Source organism: Perognathus longimembris, chromosome 6 (genome assembly GCF_023159225.1).
Source record: "Perognathus longimembris pacificus isolate PPM17 chromosome 6, ASM2315922v1, whole genome shotgun sequence".
Lineage (NCBI taxonomy): Eukaryota > Metazoa > Chordata > Mammalia > Rodentia > Heteromyidae > Perognathus > Perognathus longimembris.
The window spans coordinates 1,319,624-1,338,593 of NC_063166.1; the positions used below are offsets into that span (position 1 = coordinate 1,319,624).

General features: G+C 46.7%; 1 protein-coding gene across 23 annotated transcripts in view; it reads left to right on the top strand.

Annotated features, from left to right (window-relative positions):
- Positions 1-18,970, top strand: part of Dst (dystonin) — a 290,647-nt gene that overhangs the window by 189,433 nt on the left and 82,244 nt on the right. For all 23 annotated transcript variants that reach the window (XM_048347587.1, XM_048347588.1, XM_048347569.1 and 20 more), the window contains 14 exons: positions 76-228; positions 1,628-1,861; positions 2,526-2,777; positions 4,241-4,771; positions 5,595-5,771; positions 8,364-8,487; positions 9,781-9,989; positions 10,537-10,854; positions 11,549-11,715; positions 13,037-13,193; positions 14,280-14,406; positions 16,495-16,557; positions 17,176-17,417; positions 18,279-18,408. In XM_048347587.1, coding sequence (XP_048203544.1) covers positions 76-228; positions 1,628-1,861; positions 2,526-2,777; positions 4,241-4,771; positions 5,595-5,771; positions 8,364-8,487; positions 9,781-9,989; positions 10,537-10,854; positions 11,549-11,715; positions 13,037-13,193; positions 14,280-14,406; positions 16,495-16,557; positions 17,176-17,417; positions 18,279-18,408 — 2,884 coding nt within the window. The remainder of the gene's footprint in view (positions 1-75; positions 229-1,627; positions 1,862-2,525; positions 2,778-4,240; positions 4,772-5,594; positions 5,772-8,363; positions 8,488-9,780; positions 9,990-10,536; positions 10,855-11,548; positions 11,716-13,036; positions 13,194-14,279; positions 14,407-16,494; positions 16,558-17,175; positions 17,418-18,278; positions 18,409-18,970) is intronic.

Below are 18,970 nucleotides of genomic sequence, written 5' to 3' on the forward strand. Positions count from 1 at the left end.
CTAATTGATAGGAAGTGGTCACAGTGGTGGTTTGGAGATCAATCTCTGAGATATATTGGACTTTTTTCACTTTAGATGGTGACTGAACGTCAGCAGGAGTACAAAGAGAAACTCCAGGGGGTATGCGACCTCCTTACCCAAACTGAAAACCGTCTGATCGGCCACCAAGAAGCCTTTGTGATTGGAGATGGCACGGTAGAGTTGAAGAAGTACCAGTCCAAGCAAGAGGTAGAAGTTGGTTTTGTCTCAGTGGCTGAATACTATCCTCTGGAAGGCAGTTAAGATCATTGCAAACTACCAGTCATTTTAGATTTTCATAAACAGGGCATACCTGAGGCTCCATGCCTGAGCTTTAAACTTTATGTGAGCTAGATACTGGATAAGGGAGGTGTACAGGAGATGTGGTAGTGGAGACACCCTGTGTGAAGAGTTAAAGTTTGAGTCCCAGCTAGGCACCAGTGGCTCACGCCTGTAATCCTAGCTACTTAGGAGGCTGAGATCTGAGGATCATGGTTTGAAGCCAGTCCGGAGCGTATGGACAGCACCCAGTCCCAGAGTTCAAGGCCCAGGGCTGGATAAGCAAAGAGGTCGTCCATTTAAAGCCACGTACTTGCTTGAGAATCAGAAGAACTAGGCAGTTCTCAGCTCAGGTGCTTCCTTGTCTTCAGTCCTCTTCCTTCTCCTATTCTTTAAGTGAAGGGATATGAAAAAATAACAAAGGCATCCCTACCTTCATTTTGGTCAAGAGAGCATTCCAGCACAGAGCTTTTGATTCAGAGTGTAGACCTCTGTGGAGTTTGTGTCATAATCCTCTCAGGGAGCCTAGTTTCTTTATTGGTTGCACTTCCATTGCCACATTGTTGTAAATATTGTGAGTTAAGTCATTAGCACAGATAATGTCTCATAGGGATTGCTCAATGAGGAGATTCCTTTTCGGGGAACATACTTCTCAGAAAACTTTTCGGAGAAAGAATTTCTCAGAAAACTTTGAGGAGGCTAAAATAAAATATAGAGACAACATTAAAACTCAAAGAATGCACTATAGAGAAAGAAAATCTATTACAACAGGAAAGGAAGAAAGAGGGAAGTTTCCTCTCAAGTCAGAGGAAAGTTGTCATTACTGAGAAGAAATCTTAATCATGAGCCTCCCAATAGCCAGAGTGAAGAAGCAAATGTTCATTATTACTGGTGCTTTGAAGAAAAGTATTTTGGTTTACTGGGGAACTATTTTCTTTTTATCCTGAGATAAATAGAGAGAGACAGAGACAGAGAGACAGAGCTGATGCTTAGAAACAACAAATGATAAATATTGCTCTGTATTTTCAAGCTTTTCAAATGTGCTTATATGAGAAAGTATGCTTACATTAAAGAATCTGGCATATGAACAGTCATGTAGATTGTAGACCAAATACCTCAGTGTTTTCAGTGTTTCACAAACTGCTCGGGTTAATCATGAAAATCTCCTGCATAATGTTAAGATTTCAGATGACATTAAACACTATTGAACAGATCGATGCAAACGAGCCTATTCAGTCCCCTTTCCAGACAGTGCATGCTTGACTGTCCCTTCTTTAAGAGTTACAAGTCTGGACCAGTTCAGTAGATTTTTTTTCTTTTGTGTTACAAGGAATTACAGAAAGATATGCAAGGAAGTGCACAGGCATTGGCAGAAATAGTGAAAAACACAGAGAACTTCCTAAGAGAGAGTGGTGGAAAGCTGTCCCCGGAAGACAAGGCTCTGATTGAGCAGAAGCTGAGCGACGCGAAGGTCAAGTGTGAGCAGCTCCACGTGAAGGCGGAGCAGTCCCGGAAGGAGCTGGACAAGGTTATGAGGACAGCGCTCCAGGAAGAGACGGAAAAGGTCACGCTCAGCTCCCGGGTGTTCTTTTGGCTTGTCAGAACTGATGAATGCAACCGTGGTGTGATTTTCTTAGGTGATGGTGGGTGGTGGTGAGCACTGGTTACTTCCATGAACTAGAATTCCGAGTTTCCAAGGATGTTACAAATACTAGTTGCAAATACTACAACAGGTATGAGGCACTGGCTTTGCAACACTTAGAAGTGAAGGGGGTTTGTGAGACCTTGTACTTCAGAAACATGTGATCATGTTTAGTTAAAACTAAAATTTGGGATTGCTTTTTTTCTTTCTGGTCCTTGGGCCTGAACTCAGAGCTCTGGACACTGTCCCTGAGCTTTTTCCTCAAGGTTAGCACCCTACCACTTGTGCCGCAGCCTCACTTTCAGGGGTTTTTGGCAGTTAATTAGAGGCAAAGAGTCTCATGGACTTTCCTGCCCAGGCCGGCTTTGAACCATAATTCTCAAATCTCACCCTCCTAAGCAGTGAGGATTACAGGTGTCAGTGGCCAGCACCTGACCTGAGATTACATTTTTCAAGCGTAGTCAAGACTTTAAGGATATTTCTAATGCCCGCCAGCTTTTATATTTTAAACTATCAAAGTGCTGACACTAGAAGCGTGTGAACATTGTGCCTGGCCCACATCTGTAAGTTCCCCTTCTCTGCCCAGGTCGCAGCTGTGAGGCAGCTGGAAGAGAACAGAACTAAAATTGAAAATCTTCTGGACTGGCTGGACTCGGAAAGGGCCGGGGCGGAGCACACCCAGGTCATCCAGCAGAACGGGACCCATCTTCAGGAAGGCAGCGGCAAGTCAGAGGTCGGCGAGGAGGATGAAGTCAACGGGAACCTGCCCGGAACGGATGCCAGGGGCCACGTTGTGGGCACCGAGCAGCCTCTGGACTGGCAATACCAGAAGGTCAAGGTGAGTTGGTCAGCTGTGAGGTGGCCCACCTGGAGTCCCAAGGCTGCAAAGGTAGACGAGGCCTACACGCGCCAAGCCTGCGTGGCCTCAAGAGGGCGCAGTTCTTCTGGGTTCCTCGTCATGCTAAATATGTTAGGTGAGTGCTCTAAGCACATCAATAAATAGTAAAGATCACGAGACTTAGCAGCTTGCACAGGTGAAGTGGTTTTATAAGAAAGTAATAGAGCTTGTCGGTCATTCATCGGCAGAGCCACTGCCCTCTTGGCTTTCTGTCGTAATTACCTTGTCCTCTTAATTGTCCCGTGAGGCTTTTCTTTTCCCTTTACAGGACAACTGTAACTCGCAGATCCAAAGTAGCCCATCTGAGTTACACTTCAGTGCAGGATGGAGCGTGGATGGAGCGGTGAGGGGTGGAGACAGGTCTGGTCTCCTCTTTTTACCTTGAAGGCCTTGTGATTCCAGCTGGGCATAGCAGCATCAGCCTTCTGGCAAGTAGCCCAGGAATGTATTTCAAGTACCAAATCAAAAGAGTAGTCTGTGGGAGAAGTTCCTTCATCACCTATACCATGCATGTCTGAAACAGTGCAGAGGTTAGACTGTGAGGTGAACCTGCTGACCACAGCACTCTTGAGTCACCTGTTACTGTTGCTGGTGGGCGAGAAGGTTCCAGAGCTAAGGAGGACAGAGTTGGGTAGGTGGGAATGGTGAGCTGGGGGGGGGGCAGTTTTCCGTGACTCCCAGGGGGCTTGTGGAGATGGTGAGCCTTGTTCAAAGACTTCACAGAGGTGGAGTTTATCTCTGTGGGCGTCCAACCTGAGGGTGGTCACCAGACAGAGATGAGGAGGGAGAGGAGGTGAGGACGGCCTAGCAGAGAGGAGGCAGTGATGGGGTCAGGTTACTGCTGGGAAGCTGGGGTAAGACGTCCAGAATTCCCCAGGGTGGTGGTGGGTTTCGCACTGTGTGGCGCATTGGAGAAGATTCAACCCCCCCACCCTTCCCAAGACCCCACTGCCCTGAAGTTGAGGCGGTCAGTAGCCATGCACACCAGTGAACTCCACATCACACCTGCCTGCCTGCCTGCGCTCAAGTGGACTGGAACCTCCAGCACAGGGCCAGCTCTGCAGGAAGTGCCCTTCCCGGGGGACTGTGTGCTCTGCTCCTGGGGTGAGCAGGGCAGCACCGCCATGGAGGAGTCGCACCTGCAGCGGGTGTGAGCTGGCTCAGTCATCTCTTTAGTCTGTTTCCATAGCTTCCATCAGGCTTCTGCATACATTGTTCTTGCTCAGATATCATCAGGATGTTCCTATTGCTTGAAAATTGCAGTCTTTTTTCCACTTCACGTGGTGTTAAGGCTCATTTCTAAGAAGCCTCGTGCGTGGGTCCCTGTGGGTCATTGAGGCCTGCGAGCCGGGACACAGGGCTCCCAGAAGCTCTAGAGCTCCCTTGGCTTTGTCTCCATGCAGGCCCAGCACGAGAAGCTCATGGCTCAGCACCAAGCCGTCATCATCGCCACGCAGTCTGCGCAGACACTGCTTGAGAGGCAGGGCCACCTCCTGGCCCCCGAGGAGAGGAAGAAGCTGCAGCAGAACGTGAAGGACCTGAAAGCCCATTACGAGACGGCGCTGAATGAGGCGGAGAGGAGGGTCAAGCTGACACACTCACTGCAGGAAGAGCTGGAGAAGTTCGAGGCGGATCACCGTGAGTTTGAGCACTGGCTGGAGCAGTCTGAGCAGGAGCTGGAGAACCTGGAGGCCGGAGCGGATGACTTCAGTGGGCTGATGGCCAAGCTGAAGAGGCAGAAGAGTTTCTCTGAAGACGTGATCGCTCACAAGGGCGACCTGAGGTACATCACCATGTCAGGAAACAGGGCCTTGGAAGCCGCCAGGTCCTGCTGCCGGGGAGACCAGGACGGCATGGACACCTCTGCCGCGCACCGAGAGGTGCAGAGCAAGCTGGACCGGGCCACTGACCGCTTCAGGTCCCTCTACACGAAGGTAATCTGATCGTTGTTTTCAAGAACAAGGTCAACCTGTGACCTAAAAACAAGACGCAGTGAAAAACAGTAGTTGCCTCTATTTCCTTCTAAACAATGGGATTGAAGATAAAATTTTTATCTTTAATCTTTAGCTTAACCTCTGACTTGAGAATGATTTCCAGAAAGCCTCAGCTTAAAAACTGCCCAGTATCCAATGTAACCAACCAGGTGGCATTTGTGTCTGAATTCTAAGCCAGAAGCCTGCCAGCTTCCCAGCTTGGGAACTGAGGTTTCGGGTCAGATCTTTCTCATGTCCTACAGTATATTATTTTTGTCGTGACAGACCATTTTGCTTCTCTTAATTATGTGGAACAAGGAAGAGCTCTGAACCTAAGGATGTATTTCCTATTTGGAATACACGCTGCATAGACCCAGCCCCCACCCTGGCTCTGACTCCTCCTTTTTTGTCATTCAGGCATACACTGTCACCCCTCCCTCTTGCCTGTGGGCCTGTAGCGTGGGAAGGTGGTTCACTGAGCACCTTCCAGCTCTCTGCACTAGTGGATTCAGGTACCGGCGGACGAGGCCGGCCGCGGCACCTGAGCAGTCCTCTGCTCTGCTGACTCTTGGTTTGGTTTTGAATTGGTGAAGTCTAGAACTATCTCCTTATTTTTATGGTTACGTTTGGACTTCTTCATATAAAAGAGAAAGGTTATAGCCCTACAGTCTCCATTAGTCTGCTTTCTCCAAGTTTCACAGTTCCTAAGTCCCAGGGTTATTTGACGCAGAAGGCAATAGCAGGTTTTGATTTCCTTTCCTTCCATCTCTCTATTGCATTTTAGTGCAGCATCCTTGGAAATAACCTTAAAGATCTGGTGGATAAATACCAGCACTACGAAGACGCTTCCTGTGGCCTTCTTTCTGGGCTCCAGGCCTGTGAGGCTGCAGCGAGCAAACATCTATGTGAGCCTGTTGCTGTGGACCCCAAAAATTTGCAAAGGCAGCTGGAGGAGACCAAGGTAAAAAAGAAAAGGGGGAGTGGGGAGTCTTCCAGGAATCATCACTGTGATGTTTCACCAGACTGGGGGGCACTGCTCCCCCAGGGACTCTTTTTCTCACATCCATTCACTTTGCTCCTCTCATAGCGATTTATTACCAAATTCCCACTATTGTCATTGTCCTTTCCCCTCCCCCATTAGAATTAAGGTCCACAACAGCAGATGTTTCTGTCTGTTTTGAGCATTGCTGTTTTTTGAGTATCTGGACCATTACTTGGCCCAATATAGATGAGTACAAGAATGGACACAGAGAAGGGGAGAAGTGTCACTCTACGGTCAGCTCTGGGGGGCTAGGATCAGGGTCCCTGTGGGCGTCCTGTGGTGCACAAATACAAGCTTCTGCTCAGCTCCCAGCACACCTGCCTGTTCAGGAAGGCAAGCAGGAAGCCATGGCTCCACGGCTGGGGAGTGGCAGGGAGATACATCCTGGTGTTTGAACTTACCTGTTCTCCAGAGCCCCTTGTATGCCGCCAGCCACCTGCAAAGACGCCACACTGCAGTGACCCCCCCCCTTGCCTCTTCCTTCTTCTGTCCTCCCCCAACCACCTGCAAAGACACCATACTGAAGCATTCCCCCCCCCCAGCAGGTTGCAGTGGTCCCCCCCAGCAGGCTGCACTGTCTCCCCCCCAGCAGGCTGCACTGTCCCCCCCCAGCAGGCTGCACTGTCTCCCCCCAGCAGGCTGCACTGTCTCCCCCCCAGCAGGCTGCAGTGGTCCCCCCCAAGCAGGCTGCACTGTCTCCCCCCCCAGCAGGCTGCAGTGGTCCCCCCCCAGCAGGCTGCAGTGTTCCCCCCCCAAGCAGGCTGCACTGTCCCCCCCCAGCAGGCTGCACTGTCCCCCCCAGCAGGCTGCACTGTCCCCCCCCAGCAGGCTGCACTGTCCCCCCCAGCAGGCTGCACTGTCCCCCCCAGCAGGCTGCACTGTCTCCCCCCCAGCAGGCTGCACTGTCTCCCCCCCAGCAGGCTGCACTGTCTCCCCCCCAGCAGGCTGCACTGTCCCCCTCCAGCAGGCTGCACTGTCTCCCCCCCAGCAGGCTGCACTGTCTCCCCCCCAGCAGGCTGCACTGTCTCCCCCCCAGCAGGCTGCAGTGGTCCCCCCCAAGCAGGCTGCACTGTCTCCCCCCCAGCAGGCTGCAGTGGTCCCCCCCCAGCAGGCTGCAGTGTTCCCCCCCCAAGCAGGCTGCACTGTCCCCCCCCAGCAGGCTGCAGTGGTCCCCCCCAAGCAGGCTGCACTGTCTCCCCCCCAGCAGGCTGCAGTGGTCCCCCCCAAGCAGGCTGCACTGTCTCCCCCCCAGCAGGCTGCACTGTCTCCCCCCCAGCAGGCTGCAGTGGTCCCCCCCAAGCAGGCTGCACTGTCTCCCCCCCAGCAGGCTGCAGTGGTCCCCCCCAAGCAGGCTGCACTGTCTCCCCCCCAGCAGGCTGCAGTGGTCCCCCCCCAGCAGGCTGCAGTGTTCCCCCCCCCCAGCAGGCTGCACTGTCTCCCCAAGCAGGCTGCACTGTCCCCCCCCCAAGCAGGCTGCACTGTCTCCCCCCCAGCAGGCTGCACTGTCCCCCCCCCCCCAAGCAGGCTGCACTGTCTCCCCCAGCAGGCTGCAGTGGCCCCCCCAAGCAGGCTGCACTGTCTCCCCAAGCAGGCTGCACTGTCCCCCCCAGCAGGCTGCACTGTCTCCCCAAGCAGGCTGCAGTGGTCCCCCCCAAGCAGGCTGCACTGTCCCCCCCAGCAGGCTGCACTGTCTCCCCCAGCAGGCTGCACTGTCTCTCCCCCCCCTCCGGCAGGCTGCAGTGGTCCCCCCCTACTTCTCTCCTGTTTTCTCCTTCTCCTCCCTCCTACTTCTCATTCCTCCCTCCTTTCCTTCTTCCTCCTCCTCTCCCTTCCCCCCTCCTTCCCCTTCCTCCCCCCTTCCCTTCTCCCCTTCCTCTCCTGTTCTCTCCTCCCTCCCCCCCCTTCCCCCACCACTCTCCCTCTCCACACCCAGGAGCACTTCTGCGCTTTCACCTTTGGCATCTGTCACTTCCTGCTTTAGACCAGAGATCCCTGTGTGTAAGCTCCTGTCCGTTTTACTTTTGTACTTTTCACAATATGTAGCAAAGCTTTTTGAAGTTTTTAGACATCCAGTTACTTTTACTGAAATTACAGAAATAAGTAAGACTTTGTGTTAAGTTAGGACCCAGTAGTGTGAAAGACCTTAATGATCTCCTTGCCCAGAGTCAGAATCGGTCCCAAAGATGTTCTGGAGTATTTCATTTGATTTTGCCTCATTTTTGCGTGATGGTGGGCATTGGGGAGAATTTAAGCTATAGTGAAAAGGAACCCAGAAAGTTATTATGAACATCTATTCAGTGGCTTTATTTCGAGAGTGGTCACTCTCTGCTGATGCTATATTATGTTGGGCTTAGTCTAAGAACTCCGTAGTCAATTTATAATGTGGAAAGTTTGTGCAGTCAAAAGTCTACTCTGTACAAGCTAACTTTAGCTTACTATAAATCATTTTCTGTACTGGAAATCCGACATTGAGTCCCCACGAGTCTGATCGTGAAGCATTGAATCCCACAGGCTCTGCAAGGTCAGATCTCCAGTCAGCAGGTTGCTGTGGAGAAGCTGAAGAAGACTGCAGACGTGCTTCTGGATGCCGGAGGGGCCTTGCTTCCAGCCAGGAATGACATCCAGAGGACACTGGGTGAGGCCCCGCGATCCTCTGCTCCTGTAAGATAGATACATTCTAATAGGGAGAAAACGCTCCCAAGTACACACTCGGTTATTGATGCTCTCGCTGTGAAACGGGAATGTGGAACGTGGTAGTGTGTGAATATCAGACATAGGCACCACTGTGGATTAGCAGAGAGTTAAGCTCTGAGTGGAGAGTTTGCACAAGTGGGGAGGGAACTGTTCTCAGGCTGCTCTCACTCTGCAGTAGGGAAACTTTCGTTCTTACAAACATCCAGCTTTTTAGATCGTGTGTGTCTATCAGTAAATAATTGCAGCTGTTGTGTAAATGCACATGTATTTTCAGTTAACATTTGTGCCCTCATCTGTTGTCATATCATGTGTATTCTAATGACAAGACACAGAGATCTACAGTTTTGAGGCACAGTGAGATCGTGTGGCAGGTGAAGCTCTCTGATCCATCCCAGGGCATCCACCTCTGCTGTCGGCCGCTGGCCTGCGCTGTGCCTGGTGAAATGTAGAGCTCAGTCTGGGCCTTTCCTTTTGTTCCTACTTCAGTTTTTGTTTTGCTGTTGTTGATTAGTTTCTTGTTTTGTTTGGGTTAAATCTTTAGAACTGAAAATTAAGTTAATCTCATGAGATACGCTAGGCTGTTAAATTAATCAAACTTTGAGGTAAATTCTATTTCTGTCCATTTTAGAAGCATAATCTTAGCTTGAAGTGGATTTCCACGGTCCACCTGTTCTGTTAATTCATTTGCACCGTCAATTTCTGTGCATTAGAGTACTTTCTTTGGTTAGGAAGGGTGACAAAAGCTTAGTGAATGTGTGTGACATTTAAAATGGCTAGTTATTAATAAATCTTTAGTCCTGCGTGTTGTCTCTTGGGAATAGTTACATACGACTGGTACTTTCCCTCCAAATACTTAACGATAAGTATTTCTAGTTCAAAATACCAAATTAAGAACTATTATTTATTCCAGAAGTTTCCTGCTTGGACTACTTCTTCATCTCTGGAATAATCCAAATATTTACGAATCTAAAATCCCTTTACAAAAAGAGATGATATGAGCGCATGTGCACATTAACTTGCATTTTAAAACTCTTAACTTCCTGGTTCCCATTAGATTCTTCTCTTTCTTTATTTTGTAAGGGTTTGGATGGTTGGCATGTATTATGCATTTACTATTCAAATCCATTTTCCCTTTCTAATTTATGCCTGGGAATTCCTCACTCCCCTGGGTGTGCGTGGAAGGGACCAGGTGGGGCGTCCGTGTGGCTGACATTTTCTGCTCTGTTTGAACTAGACGATATCGTTGGGAGATATGATGATCTGTCCAGGTCTGTGAATGAACGAAACGAAAGACTGCAGATCACGCTGACACGCTCCCTGAGTGTCCAGGACGGCCTGGACGACATGCTGGACTGGATGGGAGGTGTGGAGAGGTCGCTGGCTGAGCCAGGCCTGCTGCCCCTGAGCTCCGCAGCCCTCCAGGAGCTCATCACCAGAAACATCGTGAGTGACGTTGTGCAAAATCAGTCGATGTTACCACGTGTAACAGGGTGTAATGTAGTGTGTATGTGAACTCCAGTCTGTAAAATGTGTTTTTTTTTTTCTGTGATGGAGCTGATGAAGGAATTTGTCTATTTTTCATGAATATGAATTATTACTGAGGGCTTACATAGACATTGAATGTGTTTCGCTGCTTCAGTCGGCTGCACGTGACGCTTGTCAGATCAGTGTTGTTGTCTAGCCTTCTAAAACGGAGGAGCATGGCTAACCCCTGGCTCGCAGAGCAGCCCCCGACTCTTCCTCTCACCGGCCAGCTGTTCTCCAGCTCCTGAGAAGATGCAGGACTGCGATTTCCCCAGGGACAAACAGGGCCTGCCGTTCAGTTCTGTCCATTCCCCAGGGACGAACCAGAGTGGTCATTCAGTTCTGTCCATTCACCGTCCCAGTCACAGCTTGTCCAAGCCGGTATCATCACAGGTGGTCATTTTAAGAATTGCGTGGCATTAGTAAACATCATGACAAAGCATGTCTGATATCTGGTTTATTTCAGATACTGGAACAGGACATCGCAGGGCGTCAGAGCAGTGTAAATGCCATGAATGAGAAGGTGAAGGCATTCATGGAGACCACAGATCCCTCCACTGCTTCCTCACTGCAGGCAAAAATGAAGGACTTGTCTGCCAGGTTTTCAGAAGCTAGGCATAAGCACCAAGAAAAACTCGCCAAAATGGAAGAGCTGAAAACCAAAGTGGAACTGTTCGAGAACCTCTCAGAGAAGCTCCAAACATTTCTAGAAACAAAAACTCAGGCTCTCACTGAGGCAGATGTGCCAGGAAAAGATGTTACGGAATTGTCTCAGTGCATGCAGGTAAGTCCTCTTGGTGCCAGTGAGGCTAAGTCCATTAATGATTATGATAGACAGCTGTGTTTCTTGGCAGAATTATAATTGTCAATTGTCATATGAATTGATTGTGGATTAGTAAAGATTGCTAGTTTCTTCTTTAAAAAATATCGAACCTTACAAATATGATAGTACTTACTGATAATCCCATTGGCTTGCAAAGCAGAGGCAGGAGGGTTGTGAGTTCAAGACCAGTCCAGGTAAGGTTATGAGAACCTATCTCAAAAATAAAAACCAAAAGTCTAGGGATATAATTCAAGTAGTAGAGCACTTGCCTATCAAGTGTGTGACTGTGTTCAAGCCACAGAACTGCAAATAAAAAACAAACCCAAAATCCTCAAACCCTCTGCTTGAAACCTTCGCTGATTCTATCCTCTTAAGTAGAACACCATTTATCACTCAAGATATAAAAGGCGTAGTATAGACATCTTAAATGCTAGAAACCACAGCGATAGGAAATATAGATACATACTTTTAAAAATGTGTAAAGTATACTTTATTCTCTTTCATGCTAGTGTTTAAAACATTAGCATTCTGAGCATGAATTGACACATTCTTCTGTGAAATTCTGAGCGGAACCGTTCTGTCCCCAGTATACCCTGGGGTGGGGGGGAGAGCTCTTTGAAGACCCAGACTGACTAACTATCTCAATGCTTCATAGGAATCAACTTCTGAATTCTTAGAACGCAAGAATGATCTTGAAGCTTTGCATGGTCTCTTAAAGGAGATATGCAACCATGGCTTACCAGGAGATAAAGCTCTAGTTTTTGAAAAGACAAATAACTTGTCCAAGAAATTCAAAGAAATGGAAGATACCATCAAAGAAAAGTAAGTTTCACTTAAAACTGTGTTTTCTTCTGCTTGAGTCAGTTGAGCTGCTTTTATTTGCTGAGGTCGAAAACTGAAACAGTTTGAACACTTGAGAATAAATATAGAGCTGTTTGTGTGATGCTATATTTTTATTGTTCTCTAGATCACATATGTTATTTGTTCAACTATTTAGGAGGAAAACTCAGTATTTCTTCCATAAGAGTAGCAAGCATTGTGTAAGAAAAATGGTGGTGGTAGTGGTGGTGCATAACTGAAAACAACTGAAGATCACTGCTGTCTTCCCAGGCTTTGGCAAATCCCGCCTTTTTATTGGCAAAGAGAGAAGTTCTTTACTTCCTGGCCTCAATTCAGACGCTGTGCAAGCTTCAATGTAGTTATTAGTGGCCTTTTAATATAGAACAGTTTATTGCTTAAAGATGATATGCAGTTGAAAATTCACATCTGATTTTGCTGAATTTTACATGCAGGGCCCCAAAATAGGAACTGGCCATCTCGCTTTCCTTTATTTCTCCCCATTTCTCTATGTAAGACGTTGTAGAGGTTGCTGATACTACTGCTTGTGAAGCTGGATTTTCCCAGTGTGTCATGTGATAGATAATTCACCTTGCGTGGAAGAACTGGTTTTCCTAGGGAATCTCCAGGTTATTTTTTCCTCCAGAGGTGTCCAGCTTTAAGCCGTATAGTCACCAGTGCTTAGTCCCGGTGGCGCATCTCCTCTCCAGAGTTCTGCAAGCTGGCACACACGCTTGCATCCTCCACATGCCAGTGCCTGTGGAATGGCAAGGTGCGGAGAGTGTAGAAAGATCCACACAGGTCACTCTGGGATCCTGGACTCTCTTCTGCGGGGCACCCCTTAAAAGTGTGATCCCTCCAGTCACCAACTTTCATTTCTTTCATCTCCACAAAGCCCTGTTGGCCCTTCCAGTAATTGACTGTAGTATCCCATAGAGACCAGTAGGTGGCCTATGGGTCCAAGTGTGTACTTTTTCCTTTCTGGGTTGCCTGGCTGCATTAAGCACCATATGAGGTGGACAGAGCAAAGCTCATGGAACCCAAATAGTGATAAAACTTTCTGTACCCCTTGAGTTTCCATAGCAGAGGGAGCTGTACATGAAGGATGCAGATTTCCTGATAGCACTTCTTGTCCATGAACGCTGCCTGAGAAAGAGGCAGGAATCTAGCTGATCTCATTGCCACCCAGGGAGGACGATTTAATGGGAAACCCAACATGGCTGCATTTAATTAGTGCATAGTGATTTCATTTTTTTAGCACCTCTCCTTTTATAGCTTAAATTCTGGTATGATTTTTGTGAACTAGAAAAGAAGCTGTAACTTCTTGTCAAGAGAAGCTAGAAGCTTTCCAAGTCCTTGTGAAATCACTGAAGTCATGGATAAAAGAAACAACAGAGAATGTTCCTGGAGTACAGCCTTCCCTGGGTGCCAAGGATTTAGAAAGATCTCTAGAAGAAACTCAGGTGACTGGTTGTATTTTGTGTTTGCCTATGTTATAATGAAAAGTAGCTTCCTTTGATCTAGAGTCACAAAGTTAGACCTTCTCTGTAGTTTTGATGACTTTTGGGAACTATGGTATTGAGCCTTTGAGGAGGGGTCTAAACTTTCAGTTAATTTTATTTTTAATAGATATATGAATTGAGTTGTGGCCTGCCTTAGATGTTTCCCTCCCCACCAGATCTGTACTTTGAGTCACTTCTTAAACTACTCCTCAGAGGAGGAAGTAAGAAGTCTCCTTTCATCACCAAAGAATTTGATTCTAGCTTAGCCAGTATTTGAATATGGAAGTTATTTAAGTCTCTTGTACAAATAATGCTCGTTATAAAAGCTATAACAAGTTATGGCAGTTTCCTCTCTAAATGTTTACAATTGGAGGATGTGGCTCACACCTATAACTGTAGTTACTTAGGAGTGTGATATCTGAGTCTCGACATTTGAAGTCATCCCAAGCAGGAAAGTCTGTGAGACTCTTGGGCATGGAGCTGTGGTTCAAGTGATAAAGCCTTGGGCAAGAAAGCTCAGGGACAGCACCCAGACCCTGAGTTCAAGCTTCAGGACCAGCACCAAAAATAAATAACTTCAGATGCAATTTTGGTTCTCACCTGTTTATTTTATTGTTTCATATCTCATCTTAGGACAGATGTACAGTTGACAGTCGTACAGATAGACCAGTGGACAGTCCTACGAACTTACAGTTAACAGTTACTTCAGAATCCATGACAGCCAGCAGAGCCCTACACCTACACCTGCCTAGCCGGGAGCGGAATGCAGAATGGGCCCGCCCCACCCCTCCCCACCAGTCTGGCTAACAGTCACCTGGGCCTTCCTCACCCCTCCCTGCTAGCCTGGCTAACAGTCACCTGGCCCTTCCTCACCCCTCCCTGCTAGCCTGGCTAACAGTCACCGGCCTTGGGCACAGGCAGGGATGAGGCCTTTGTCTCCGCTCACTACCCCACAGATCAGAGCTCAGCCATTGCCATTTCAAGATATGTTTGAGAACTTATAATGTGCAACTCTGAGAATACTAAGAAGACTTTTTATATCTCAAGAAATTACAGGAAGAGTGGAGTTCAAAAAGTACAGAAATTCAGAAAGTCAACAGTAGTGGGACCTCACTGTGTAACCTCATGAGTGCCTTGACCACGCCTGCCAAAGCCATGGCGGCAGTTAAACCAGGTAAGTGCTTTGCTCTTATTACCTGTGTCGTTTTCAAGTCAACGGGGAGGGTAACCTCAGAAACACCGAAGAAGTGATGAGAAAGTTGGTGTCATTAATCATAGTAAAAATTCTCAGTGAAAGTGTATGTACCACTACAATGGCAGATCCCTCTTCATGTTTCATTTATGAAGTACTACAAATCAAGTGTATCTACATGAACATGCTAATATGAATAAGGAATGTGATCAGTGGAAACTTGTAGCTTCCTTTTTAAGTTTTTTATTAAATGGAACTTTGAAATTCTGTTGGAAGTATTTCTTTTCTCATTATAGTCTTCGATAAAGAATTGAGTGTAGCAGACCTAGAAAAGAACTTGGAGGAAAAGGGCTCTTCACTCTTGTTTTATGCACATTTCCTTTGTCCTGTGCGTTCTTCATAAGAAAGTGAGTGCGTAGCAGGTTAGCCGGCTGCTTCCACCCCAGCTCTGCTCCAGGGGAGGGGAGGTGCAGTGTGAAGGCACAGGTGGAATTTTTAGTTTCAAACATAGTGTATAAAGATCTCTAAAACCAGTGTAGACGGAGGGCAGCGCTCCCATCTTTGTCCTGAGTCTCTGAGCTCTTGCTGTGGTCTATCCTCTCCCACCAGGCCTCCAGCCACCCCTATTGTGTGCCCACAGTCCAGCTGGCTTTGTCAGCCAGCCACCTCTTCCACTCTATTCACCCCATTTCAAAGAAGTGATGACACCCCCCCTCCTAATCAGATTTCCTGAAATGTCAGGTTGCTTTTTTGTTTTAAAGAAAAGGAATTCTTTTGTATTTATTTATTTTCATTTTTTGCCATTCTTCACATTTGTAATAAACAAGAATGGCTCTTTGGTAGCTGCCAGCCATGGTAGGAATGGGGATCGAGCGTCCTTAGGACCCTTGTACCCTACCTGAAATGACATTGGGATTTCTTTTAATGAGACAAAACTTAAGATTCAGATGGTAAAATGTTTCTGCTGAGTTTGGTTCTCCATGGTCCATTTCAGCAATGTCTTTGTGATTTGCCTAGGTCACCCACAGATGCAGGCTGAGAAATCCTAGTTGAATTTTAAATGTTCTGACTATGGGAAAGGAGCAGGTTACTCAGTGAAAGGGAAATTGTAGTCACTACTCAGGGAGTCCTTCATGTTTGCTGAGCAGGGAGTGGACTGTCTTTAGCTCCCACCAGGGTCTCAAGCCAGGAGTTCATCTGCATCGGTTTGGATGATTGTCCAGTCCGGCAGCAGGGAGTGGTCTGGGATTAAACCATTGAGTCAGGAAGGAAGTCCCAGGAGTCCCAGGGCTCCCCACCCACCCTGCCCTCTTGGTGGGCATGATGTTCAGAGTGAGGGAGCCGCATTTGTTTTGCTTCTGCATTTCCCTTGTCGTTCCTGTCTTTTACATGGCTCAGTCTCCGTTAGCCTGTGATAACACTGACGGTACATCGCGCACACTCCATCCGCCACGAGGCCGACGCTTTCCCAGGCAGGCGCTGGAGGCTCACTCAGCAGTGCTCTCTACTGAGCACCTTCTGAACTTTGGCAGTTTTACTATGAACGTAACTTCAGCAGCAAAATAAGTCATGGCTATGAAGACCTTGGCCTCTTACTCAAGGACAGGCTAGCAGAACTCAACTCTAAACTGCTGATAAACTTCTGATAATTCACATTTAGCAACTAATTTTTGTCGTTCTAGTGGTTGAAGCAATAATTTCACTACTTTAACAATGAGTTACACAGGACGGGAGGTACAGCTCAGTGTTACAGTGCTTGCTTTCTGTGTAAGGCCATGGGTTAGAGTCTCAACGATGAAAAGAATTATAAATATATACCTTTATAAAGAAATTTATTTGCCATATGCACATATATACATGTATATACAGATGTACAGAGAAAAGGGTACAGTTTAATATTCAAATTGTGGACCTTCATTTGCTTTTGAAGCTGAGTCATTCTTTTATATTTTCAAAGTGATTAAGTTACATTGAGAAATGATTACTACGTTTTTGTTCAGCACCATCTACTATTAATGCATAGAAATACTAGAGGAAACTATGATGGCTTAACTATTGTTATTTTTACAGGTGGAGTCATGTTAAATGGTGAGGGAACAGATACAAACACCCAAGAATTTTTGGCAAATAAAGGTGAATGGTAATTTTACCTGGTTATTGATTAATGTAACTTGTTATTCTTTGAGAGAGAAATCCATGAGGAGGTAACAGTTATATTGAAATTTTGCATGACTTAAAGTGGCTTTTAATTGGATAGTTACAATGGCCCTAAAGGCATTTTATATAACCTTCTATGGACTTAAAGTGGCTTTTAATTGGATAGTTACAATGGCCCTAAAGGCATTTTATATAATCTTCTATGAACATTGTTCATCTCTAACGAAATCAGTAATGAAGTTGGACATTGGTTTGATTTCCTTCTTTTTGCTTAATGTCAGATATTTTGTCACGGGACCACATTTGAGTCATTGAGTTTGGTGATAAAAGAATATATTTTTATCATTTGGCTGTTTTATTCCATGAAAAAATGCCTCTGTTATCTCACTTGTGTTATGAAGAGTTCCTGAGATATTTGTTGTCACTATATAGTACTAGGACCATCTAACCTTTTGGTTCTAAACCACCTCTAGTTTTCTATAGTTGACTTAGTAATGACAAATGCAAGGAAACACCATGTTAAAAAAACCTTTCATTTCTAGATCTCTACTTCAAATGCTTGAACAAGTCAGTACACTTTTTTCTTACTCCTAGCTTTAACATCCATTAAAAAGGACATGACTGACATAAGTCATGGCTATGAAGACCTTGGCCTCTTACTCAAGGACAGGCTAGCAGAACTCAACTCTAAACTGTCCAGATTGCAAAGGGCTCAGGAAGAATCAAGCACAATGATGCAGTGGTTACAGAAGATGAACAAAACTGCCACAAAGTGGCACCAGACACCAACGCCTACTGACGTGGAAGGTGTGAAGACTCAGGTTGAGCAGAATAAGGTGGGTCCTCCTGGGGTGCCTGGGTCCTTCCGGGTCCTGCCTGGGTCCTTCCAGGTCCTGCCGCGTCCTGCCTGGGTCCTTCTAGGTCCTGCCATGGCGCCTGCAGACACAGGTGGACAGTGAATTGGCACTGGGTGTTCCAGTGGTCAGCGGCTCTGTTCTGTTTTCTGCCCTTCCACACACAAACTGATGGTTTTATTTAATGTGCTGTAGTGTAGAGATAAGTGGTAGCAGTCACAGTTTCTGCAATCCAACATTGTAACTAGGAGTGGACTGTTAGGTTGCCTTGAATTGTCACCTTAATTCAGTCACTCTGGGATATTAGCCCACCCACTGCTGGGAAAGATTTAGTTTAGGAGTGAGTGTATTAGAGAAAGCAGTTCATGCTTCGCCTTTCTTCCCTAGAGTCATCAAGATGGGGAAAATAGGTTTCCATGCTAGTAATGATGGAAATTTTACACAAATCACTGCCCTTTGCCTGAACTCTGTAGGGTGCTGTCCTCAAGCGTGCCTTTTTGCTAGTAGACTCGGGCAGCCTTTCTAGGCTGATTTTCTGACTGATTACGGTTTTACTGATGTCATCTGGGTTTTTTCCAGTGTGTCTTGTTTGAGAATCTGAAGTTCTTCCCACATAACAGAGACATTATTATCCCGTGGTTATAGCATTCCTAGGTGGGGTCCTCTGTCCTGAAGTGGAAGATGCAGAGAAAAGAGGAGATGACGAATTCTTACCCACCTACTTGAGTTCAGCCATGGATTTCTTCTTTCTCTGGTCATGCTAGCGAACAATGAAATGAGCCACCATACTGGTTGGCCTTCTGATGTTGGCATACTTTAATGTAGATAATTTTTCCTTCATAGTCATTTGAAGCAGAACTGAAGCAAAATGTAAACAAGGTCCAGGAGTTGAAAGACAGACTGACAGAGCTGGTGGAGGAGAGCCCTGATGCTCCTGAGGCCCCCAAGTGGAAGCGAATGCTGATGGACATAGGTGGGTGCTACGAAGGCCGAGGGGCAGAACCTCCTCTGTTTTCTTAAAATATCCAGTAGCCTCACTCAGGTTGGGATTTTCTTTAATGTTTTAGAAACTGTCTCTTAGCTATTTCAAATGATCATCTCAGATTGTATTGCTCTGAGAATTGGCATTTTAGAGAGATGCCAAACAAGCGATTAATTTTTATAGAGGTGGTGGGAGCCTGCTAACAAAATGCTAGGCCCTGAGTAACATCATTGCCTGTAATGCTTATTTTCCTTTCTGAGTTCCATTATCATTGTGGTTTCTGGGATCAAGTAGATAGTTGAGAGAGTTATATAAATAATGAATCTTGAGTGACTGTATCTCAGTGACATGAGAAAGAATATAACCTTTGAAAGAATTCTAAAAAACAGGAAAAAACTACCAGTGCACCAGTGAGAGCTCCAACTACCTTTCTTGCAGCTGATCATTTTTTCCCTACAATACTGTAATTTGAACTCTGGGCTTTATGCTTTCTAGGCAGGTTCTCTGTTAGGTCAGCCACACTGAGCCCAAGCAGCTGGTTGTCAATGTATGG